This window comes from Lolium rigidum, chromosome 6 (assembly GCF_022539505.1).
Source record: "Lolium rigidum isolate FL_2022 chromosome 6, APGP_CSIRO_Lrig_0.1, whole genome shotgun sequence".
Taxonomy (NCBI): Eukaryota; Viridiplantae; Streptophyta; class Magnoliopsida; order Poales; family Poaceae; genus Lolium; species Lolium rigidum.
In genome coordinates, this window is record NC_061513.1 from 31,764,949 (window position 1) to 31,775,730 (window position 10,782).

General features: G+C 41.9%; 1 protein-coding gene across 1 annotated transcript; it reads right to left on the bottom strand.

Annotated features, from left to right (window-relative positions):
• Nucleotides 1-2,415: 2,415 nt before the first annotated feature.
• LOC124660513 (alcohol dehydrogenase-like 4) lies at nucleotides 2,416-8,279 on the bottom strand. The gene is made up of 9 exons (XM_047198333.1): nucleotides 8,124-8,279; nucleotides 7,875-8,011; nucleotides 7,711-7,760; nucleotides 4,563-4,906; nucleotides 3,955-4,037; nucleotides 3,725-3,800; nucleotides 3,163-3,320; nucleotides 2,762-2,923; nucleotides 2,416-2,672 (listed from the first exon to the last, which is right to left on the bottom strand). The coding sequence occupies exons 1-9, from the start codon at nucleotides 8,182-8,184 to the stop codon at nucleotides 2,556-2,558; spliced, it is 1,188 nt and encodes a 395-aa protein (XP_047054289.1). The 5' UTR covers nucleotides 8,185-8,279; the 3' UTR covers nucleotides 2,416-2,555.
• Between the last annotated feature and the right edge of the window lie 2,503 nt (nucleotides 8,280-10,782).

A 10,782-nucleotide genomic window follows, 5' to 3' on the forward strand; every position in this document is an offset into this window, starting at 1 on the left:
TATACCATTCCGCAGCTCTGCCCTTAAGTGATAAAGAGAATAACTTCCTCTTAACTTGGTCCATTGAAATACTTGCACACTTGAACAACTCGCATAACTCATGTATAAGGAGTAAATGATCGCCGGGATGGAAAGTTCCATCTCCTAAATAGCAGTTATTCATAACACGTTCAACAATTTTCATAGGTATTTTAAAAGGATCTAGTTGAGCAGGCGGTGGTTCATCTACTACCGTAACAGTGCAAGCAGTGCTCCCGAATAAGGAGTCAAATGGAGACTTCTCCATAATGAAATAAAACAGCAGACAGAAATAAAAACAACTTGGAGAGGCAGCAACCGGAGGCATTATACGAAGAGACAAAGATACACAAGAATCAGTAACTCTTGTTGTGGGTGTTTGATGTGTTAGTGGAAATCTCTTCATCAAGAATGCTAGAAATAGTCTCATCCAAGGTTGGACTCTCAAGGGCTATAAATATCATTTCACGTTGAAGGCCGAATTCTGAATTAAGACTACTAAACAAAATCTGCACAAGCAATGACTCAAACCACTCACCAAGAAGTGATAAATCTATTGGATCATGTTGCTTAGATGGGTGAAAGAACTCAAGGTCCCTATATAGCTTCTTTAGCTCCCCTGCATACTCAGTCACAGATTTATTAAACTTGCTTGACATACCTCATCTCACCAAGTATTCTACACACTTTCATATTCTTAGACTTTCTCGAGATTTTTTTTTTCAATTTCCTTCCAAATCTGAGCCACCGTGTGGAGGTTTTCAACTTATTCTCATACTAATGTATTAGTATGTTCTTCCCATTAAGAAAGTACGATGTTGGTCTAGTAACTCCAGGGCAACATACCATGACTTAGTGATAGTAACTTAAGAACTGCAAATGGCCTTTCGACTCGTGCTCTTTCGGCCCCTTACTTGCTTGGGCTAGTATTTGACTTGGGGCAACCGTCAACCATCTATGTATGCCCTTTGAAGTTTGTTGTTGGCTTACCGACTTCATGGCACGAAACATGAAACCGGTGATAACAAGCCAAGAACTGTCAATGATCTTTCACCTCATGCCTTTTCAACTCATTGCCACATCATGGCTATCCTGTGATTTGTTAAAAAAATACACATATTCATATGCATTTTCTTGCTTAATTACCGTGAACACCAAGAACTCCCATGCATTTGGGGAGGCTAACAGTCTCTAAGACTAATCATAGTGGGAGTAACAGAGATAATAACATAGTACTACATGCAATGCCAACTAAATATTTCGATGACATGGAAAATCATTAATTGAAGAAACATAAGATTGTGGTAACTAGCTATATTACCTTCACATCACACATTCCATGAAAAAGAGGTCCACAAAGTAATAAATATGGCCTTCTATATTACTACACCTATGATAACACCCACTACTAAGAAAATAACGTGTGGATGTTACTACTCCATGTTACTCCCTACTATGACTAATCTAAAGCAGCCAAATAACCATTGCATTTTACAGTGTTTGGATTGTTAATATGGTTTAGTGGGAGTTCACGCTTCACTGAAAACATTTTCATTCCCACCTAATAATGTTCATGAATCTACGACAATGCATTTTGTTGCAACATACAAATATCTTACGGTGTCAAAGACTGCACTTGCGTTTTGTAGTGTTAGAAGTTTCCATTTCTGTGGATGAAGTGGTGGCAAGCATCTGGTATCATATGTAACAAGAAGGTACCACAAAATATAAAAGTTAAGTTTTATAGGATTGCAGTCAGGCCGTCGATGATATATGGGGAAGAATGTTGGCCAATTAAAAGATAACACATTCAACAAATGAGTATCATGGAGACGCGTATGTTAAGATGGATGTGCGGCAATACAAGGAAGGATTGTATTATGAACAAGGTAATTCACAGTAGGCTAGGGGTGGCACTGGTCGATGAGAAGCCAATTAACAGTGGAATTCTAAAGAGTACGGGGGAGAATAGGAGAATAGAAGAGGTAGATGACAATCAAAGTTAACTTGAGCAGTGGCGGTAAAAAGAGAGTTTAGGGATTGGAATGTACCTAAAATCTTGTCTTTCGATAAGACTGCATGGAGATTAGTGATCCATGTGATGGAATCTTAGTTTACTCTTTTTCTCTTTATTTTGATTTTATTTTATTTCTGTTAGGTTTCATATCTAGCATAACCCAACTTGTTTGGAGAAAAAGCTTTGATGTTGTTTGTAGAAGTTTCCATTTTCTATTTTCAAAATAATGTAAAATAAGAAGCCACAGAAAATCTAAGAAACTAAACAAATAAAGAGCTAAATATGTAGGCCTTTCTGTTTGTGGCGTTAGTGTTGCTTCCATATTTCTCGCTAAGAACAAGCAATATGAGCACTCCAACACAAGTGCAGTACTTTCATCAAAAAAAAAAGGTTGCCTTCTTTGAGCGAAATTTAACTTCCAGTACAAATTTCTACAAGATGTACAACACACATGGTAGTAACAAGTACAACAAATTTCACCATTAGAGCGTATTTATTGTTTAGTTCCTCGCGGGCCTCACTACAGACGTAGCACACACCTCAAGGACTTGCCTTCCTCCAGCAGCCGGAAAGCCTCTCTGATCTCAGAAAATGGCATCTCATGGGTTATGAAGCCATCAAAGTTTATCTTAACCTCCTGTAAAAAATAGTAACTTTCCTTCAACAAAACAAATTACACACTGGTGTTTGATGTGTGCAGAAATAATGGGAAAAAAATGTTATTACCCCTTGCATGCATTGGTCGACGAGGAGCGGAAGCTGTGTCTTGCCCTTGAAGTCACCGAAGGTACAAGCCACGATCCGACGGCCATCGAAGAGCTCCATGGGATGCAGTGGCAGTGTTCTTGGCGTCGGATGAATCCCTAGCACCACGGTCAATCCCCACCCCTGGATTTACATTATTTTCTTGCTGATCAGCTGAATTAATTTATAAACTGGCCATCTGATTATATTAGTAACGCACTTTTTGTCGGAACATGCCCAATTCTGTTACCCATGGATGGTCGTCGAAAATTTAGAATACCCATGTCATCTTTTTTATGTTGTACACGATAGTAAAATTGTTTTTCAACAGTTAATACTATAATTTTTGGAAAATAAACAGAAAGTGCAGGGCGAATGCATACGTCGTGTGTAGAAACGAAGGACTCTCGTAGAACATCGAGGATGCCGGTGCACTCGAAACTGTAGTCGACGCCCCCATCCGTCATCTCCCTGATAACCTCGTGGACAGGCTTGCCGCACGCCTTTGAGTTGACGAAATCGGTGATTGCCATCTCTTTTCCTGCACGTACACGAGACATTCATGCCAATTGAGAAAGTGACATCTGTAGGTGCTGACGATTCATGTTGCTATTTTACCGACATGAGCCCGTTATTTTCTCTTTTGGAACAATAAAATAAATGGAAGAAGCCATAGGCTTTGAAAAAAAAAACCATTCATAAATTTGTTGTACTAGTTATATATGAGATGAAAATTTTACTCCCTCCGTCTCATGAAATTTGTCTGAGATGTGTGAAATTTTTGGATGTATATAGATGTTATTTAGTGTCTAGATATATCTAGATTTAGACAAATCTCAGACAATTTTTATTCATGGAACGGAGGGAGTACTTTCGTTTATGATTAGAAATCGACATTGGAACCGGCTAATCAATGAGAAAAAAATCATGTGGCTGAATGCGCACCTTTGGTGAACTTTTCAGGGTTGATATCCACACCAATGATCTTGGCTGCCCCTCTTATCCTGGCGCCTTCAGCAACCTAAGGTAAAGGAAAACATATCACTGAATTGTTTTTCTACTAACCGCTTGTCAAAATTTGATCACTAGTTAATGGTAACTTCATAGAGCCAAAAAAATTAATTCTTATTGTATTGTGAATTTGGTGAATAAAAGATGGTAATTAACTGACTGACCGCAAGACCAACAGCGCCAAGTCCGAATATCGCCACAGTGGACCCCTTGGACACGTTTGCAGTGTTCCATGCTGCTCCAATTCCTATTGAAAGCAAAAAATCACATGACCACCATTGAATCCATAAAATTGAATACAATAGAACACACATCTGAAGAATGAGTGGTTAGGGAAGCTACATCCGTGTGATGTGAACTTGTTTATTTTCTCAGGAATCTTCTTCAGAAGGCTACTGGGCATGCATAGCAGACACCCTTGGAAACCGATGTATGACAGCAACTTTACGTGACAGTTAAATACAAGTTTTCTTCTTGGAAGATCCTTGGGCAGTGATGCGAAGAGGGACAGCGACGCACTGAACAGGTGCCGTGCTCTCAGTTTCAGTTTGAGATTAAACAACCACAGACAGCATGTAGCTGATAAGGCCATGCCATGTCTACTTGCATACCGTCCGTTTGTTTGTGTGCCAAGTTAGTTAATTCAGGATGATTGATCGAATAATCAATCAACGTTGAATCCAATTGAGATCGAGCACACTGCACCCAATTATAATATCATAGTCATAGGAACATAAATTGAGCCAAAAAAAAAAGGATCAGATTAAGTTACCGGTTGAGATGCCGCAGCTCAGAAGGCACATCTTCTCGAGGGGGGCCGCCGGGTTGATCTTGACGGCGCAGGCGGAGTCGAGCACGGTGTACTCGGCGAAGGTGGAGGTGTTGAGGAAATGGTAGACCGGCCGGCGTGCGCCCGTCGACTGATCAACGACGGAGAACCTCGTGCCGTCGTCGAGAGTCATGGTGCTCTTGAACGGGTTGACGCGCGCAGACTTGCAGAGGTTGGTCGCCGTGGAGTTGCAGTAGGCGCACGACCCACACTCCCCGTTGAAGATGGGGACTACGTGATCTCCGGGCACAAGGTCCTCCACTCCTTCGCCCACGCTCTCCACCACTCTGTACACGAGTTATTGGGATCGTCAATAAATACTTCCTCCAATTCACAATAAAAATTTACGTATATATGTATATATAGATAAAAAAAAGCTATATTGACACGTGTTGTAAGATATCATCACAGTAATTGTCAAGCCTCTAATTCAATAACTATGTCTGAATTTGATTATTTTCTCACTTATATTTTGTTGCTCTAGAAAAGTACTACTCCCTCCATGTCGGTTTACAAGTCAATTACGTATTTCGAGAAAAAAAGTTTAACTATAAATTTGGTTAATAAAAAATAAGATACATGCCATAAAAATTATACCATTGATTCATATTTAAAATAATTTTTCAATGGTACAATTTTTTGTGACATATATGAACCAAATTTGTAGTTAAATTGTTTTCTCGAAATAATTCTTTATATACATGTATGGAGGGAGTAGCTAGCTAGGAGAGTTCAATGCAATGGACAAGTAACACATCAAAACGGCGAATCGCTTTCTTCATGTCAATGTCCCATGGCATCAGCTGACACGTACGACAAGCCAGAAACGTGGCTATGCTGGCGTGATGGAGCCATGCCGTGATGCCGCCGTTGCATGATCCAAGGCCACCAAGGAGGGTGTTGTGGTCGCCGTGTCCACGTGCCTACGACCGGCGAGCTAACTATATTTAACGTATGCTAGTTTCGAGAGTCTATACAATGGCTCGAATGTTATCTCCCGTGATCCATCTGCTCGACATGGTCGATATGTACCCTCTCCATTATCATATTTTTCTAAAAGGATATCTCATGTCATGTATATTCGTATGCCTAATTCCTTTTTCATTTTCACACAAAGGTGGGAAAATACTTGTGATTTCTATTTCTCCATGAGTGGTAATTCTGTCTGTATAACTGTTGTACAAATAGGGGTAGAGTCCATATTGGTTTTCATGAAGTCAAATGTGTGCATGGCATCATCAGCTAACAAGTACGACAATATAGAAACCAGCAAAAGGGTGTGCGTATGGGATCAGCTGGCATGACGGGGCCATGCCTTGAGGATGCCATTGCAAGATCCAAGGCCAGCAACAAGGGGTCGGTCGTTGATCGCCAAGACCACGTGCAAACAGCCAACTAACTATTTATTTATTTATTTTGATGTGCATCTCCAACCCTATATAAAATGCACTAATTCTATCTCGTGGATGGAGATATCGCGCCTTCCTAAAAGATACTTCTTGTCGACGACCAGTTGTACTACAAAGAATAGATGCACATATAGTTTATTTTTCATTTTCAGCCAAATTGACAAAGACATTTCGGATTGTTGGTTTCCTTTGCTGCGGAAAAAGTTCCAGTCTCAATAACTGTTGTATACATAACAGGTCTGGCTTTGTTTAGGCAAACAGAGCAGTCCTTTGACAATTGACCTTTCTCAGGAACAACAATACATATGGTGCCACTTCATCAGGTAAGCTAACTAAAACATATATGCTAAGAAAATACACAGAGTCGCCAAGTTTTTTTTGAAAGATAAGTTTGTACTATACCACAAATCACAAAAGGTTGTAGGGAGTACTGCAAACTAAATTCAACCCTACAGTACAGACTATATATGTCAACACATAGCCCCATGCCTTAATGCCGCCGTTGCATGATCCAAGGCCACCAAGGAGGGTGTTGTGATCGCCGTGTCCACGTGCCAACGACCGCCTAGCTAACTAGTATATTTAGATCATTAGACGTGTACATACTACTCTCGAGAGTAGATGGGTAGTACTCAGTATACTCCCTGACTCCCGTGATCCATCTGCTCGACATGGATGGATACATACATCATACCTTCCTAAAAGGACATCTCTTGTCGACCAGTTGTGCAGATTAAAAAACCTGTATATACGTATGCATAATTCCTTTTTCATTCTCACACAAAAGCTGTGAAGCCACTTGTGATTTCCATTGCTGCATGAGTGGCAAATCTATCTGAATAACTGATGTAGTACATGCAAGCCCTGGCTTTGTTTAAGCAACTAGGAGTAGAGATAGAGTGACTAAGAAGTGACTATGTGTGTCAAGAAGGTTCATCTGACCCCTGACTTCTCCCACATCCAAACTGATGCTTTCTCGAGTCAATGTGTGCATGGCATCAGCTAACAAGTACGACAAGATAGAAACCAGCCAAAGGCTGTGCGTATGGGAAAAAAAGCTGGCATGACGGAGCCATGCCTTGGGGATGATCCAAGGCCAGCAACAAGGGGTCGGTCGTTGATCGCCCAGACCACGTGCAAACAGCCAACTAATTCGCCATATTTTTATTTTGATGTGCATCTCCAAGCCAATATAAAGTGCACCGATTCTATCTCCAAGATGGACATATCCTCCGAAAAGCTACTGCCTGTCGACCAGTTGCGCAAAGAATATATGCATATATAGTTTCTTTTTCATTTTCTCACAAATTGACAAAGACATTTCCTATTAGTTTCCTTTGCTGCAGAAAAAGTTTCAGTCTGAATAGCAGGGATGGATTTGTTTAGGCAAACAGAGCAGTCACTTGACAGTTGACCTCTCTCCGGAACAGCAACAAATGGAACCACTTCATCAAGGAAGATAATTAAAACATGTCCTAAAAAATATAAACCTGTCCGCCTACCTTTTTTTGAAAGATAAGTTTGTAGTATTAGCTAAAATAACAAAAGGTCGTACAAACTAAATTCAACCGTGTAAACTATATATGTCAACACATATATAGCCCCTTGAGAACAAAAAAAAAAGTAGTGAATAGTCAAATAGGTAGCTGGGATCATAACTAGATCGAGCTAGGTAAACGTACCCGGACGCCTCGTGGCCGAAGATGCGAGGGAATCTGCGCTGGAGCTCGTTCTGCACAATCGCAGCACGCCCAATATGGTCAGATCGATGAAGAAATGGAAATTACTAACATGCAGTAGAGAGAGTTGTGATGATGGAGCATGTACGGAGTACTAGTTTAGTTACCTCTCCTTTCCAGAAGCTGAGGTCGGTGTGGCAGATGGAGGTGAAGAGGACTTTGATGCGCACCTCCATGCGCTCCGGTGGCGCCACCTCCACCTCCTCCATCACCAGCGGCTCGCTCGGACCCCACGCCACCGCCGCTGCTCAATCAGTCATGGCCGGCAACGGCAACATAGGTAAGAAGAAGGATAGTGAACTGAAGAAGAAGAAGAAGAAGATGATGGGGAGGGATTATCGGTATCAGGAAAGAACCTTTGCACTTGATGGGCTTTCCCTGGGTGCTGCCCCCGTTGGAGAAGCCATTGGTGTCCATGGTGTGAACTTTTCCCTTCTTCTTTCTTTTTGTCTTGAGGGAGAGGAGGTTCCCGTTCTTCTTAGAGAGGCAGCCGGCTGCTGGCAGGCTGGTGTGTGCTTATATAATTGTAGAGAGGGAGGGGCAGTGGCGGAGGACCCTCGCATGGTTTAATACAGTACTACTTAATAGGCCTGACTGATTATGCCTTAAAACATCTGTATCTGTAATTCTGCATGACCACGATCTATCCTTCCGTCAGCTAATTGCATTGATCTGTCGGTTGCAAATAAGTGGCCAAGCTTCCAGAACAAGAAGTGGCCAGCGGCAGAACGGCTGGCGACGGAAACGGCAATAGCCCTGACCCGCGGGGTGAGAGAGACAGCCAGAGCCAGTGCTATTCAGCGACGCTGGAAACCAAAGCTGAGTGATCAAGCCCTTCTCTCCATGCCTTCCTCTTCAGCCAATTAATCTTGTTTACGGTGTTAGCCTAATGGAACCCTTTGGCCATTAGTCCAGTACTAATTAGTTGACTTGACTTTGACTCTAGACTTCTCTACCGTAGTGCACGGGAGCCATGGACGTATGGGATTACACGAATTTTTGGCCAAGTCGGCGAAAATGACAAAGACCGACTATTTTACCTATCTGGGTGTATTTGGTATCTACGCGATATTAATATATGCTCCTTATCGAAAAAAATTTACCGAATTTGAGAAACTATTTTCAAATCTAACCCAAATATAGGTAAGGGAAAGAAGAAGGATAGTGAACTGAAGAAGATGATGAGGAGGGATTATCAGTGTCAGAAAAGAACCTCTGCAATTGATAGGCTTTCCCTTGGTGCTGCCGCCCTTGGAGAAGCCATTGGTGTCCATGGTGTGAAATTTCCCCTTCTTCTTTCTTTTTATCTTGAGGGAGAGGAGGGGTTCTGGTTCTTGGCGAGGCAGCCGGGGTGATTTTCCGGAAATAACCCTTTGCAAAGAAATGCATAAAATAACCTTTCGGCGAAACTATTTCACTCTATTAACTCTTTTGTATGGCGCCTATACAAAGAAATGCATGGACATTGTTATAGACATTGTTCCCAAACATGGAACCAGACTCGTATTGTTTTTTAGACTTTTTTTTTTCAATTTTTAGACAGTGTATAGACTATCTGAAAAACAAGCATTATTCAGAGACTCGCGGTGGCGGGGAGCAGAGCAGGCTTGATGTGTCGTCTCTGGCAGTGAGGAATTGCGCGCGCGCCTGCCGGGCTGATAGGTCACTTCAGCGAGCTCCATGATTTCATCGGCCGGAGCGAAAGAGAATCTGCGAGTGTAATTCGTAGTTTCGTACAGAGAAAAGTTACGGCATCTGGCGCGCATTCAGCTGTAGCTACCTCTATATCTGTTTAGCATGGGATGGACGGATGGATGGATAGACGGATGGGTGACTGAAAGGTTCAAAATTTGTGCGTGATGGAGAGCCAATTCCTGGTGATTTGATCTCACCCACTGACCGGATCGACCGCGGTGAAAGGGTCCGGAACTCGAAATGAGGAAGTTGCTACAACTGGTAAACGATGCTCGCGTTATCAGGCTCCGAACATGTCCAAAATTAAAGCACACAGGGATTCTGAAATTGTACGATGTCTAGCTACCTCGCCAAGTTAACTGAATTGAAGCATTTGAAAAATAGCTGTAAGTCCATTAGAATGATAGGTAGCTTACCACACTGTCTAAAAAATGAAAAAAAAAGTCTTAAAACCAATACGAGGCTGGGTTCCAAGTTTTGAAACATACTACAATGACTAGCATAATTTTTAAAAGTAAAAAGTAAATAACGAGGTATGGAGGTAGTGAAATAGTTTCGGCGAAAGTTTATTTTGTACATTTCTGTGTAGAAAGGATTATTTCCGTGAAAATCGCCGGCAGCCGGCTTCTGGCTGGTATGTGCTTATATAATTGTAGAGAGGGGCAGCGGCGGAGGACCGTCGCATGGTTAATACTTAATACGTAATAGGTCTTTTCAAAAAAAAAGTAATAGGCCTGACTGATTAGGCCTTAAAACATCTTATGACCACGGACTATCCTTCCGTCCGTCAGCTAATTTTTTTTTTTGACGGTTCCGCCAGCTAATTAGATTGATATGTCCGTTGCAAACAATAGCGACGGCAACTGGCCAAGCTTCGAGACCAAGAAGTGGCTAGCGGCAGACCGGCCGCCGACGGCAACGGCAACCACAACAGCCGTGACCCGTGAGGTGAGAGAGACACAGCTACTGTTGTTCAACGACACTGGAAACCAAAGGTGAGTGATCAACTCCATCTGCTAGTCTAATGAAACTCTTTGACCCTTAGTCCAGTGTTCTAATTAGTTGACTTGACTTGACTTTAGTTTTCTCTACATACTGCACGGGAAGTCATGGACGTATGGGATGTTACACGGCTATGCATGATTTAGCCAAATCGGTGAAAATGATAAAGGTGAAAATGATAAAGACTGACTATTTTGGCAAACTTCGAGAACCAGAATGTTATTCAAGGTATAATGCCTCTTTTGGGAGCGCTACCCTCTACTATCATAGCACCATGTGTAAGGTTAGTGTGTCATACCTAAACCTAACGTTGTACTA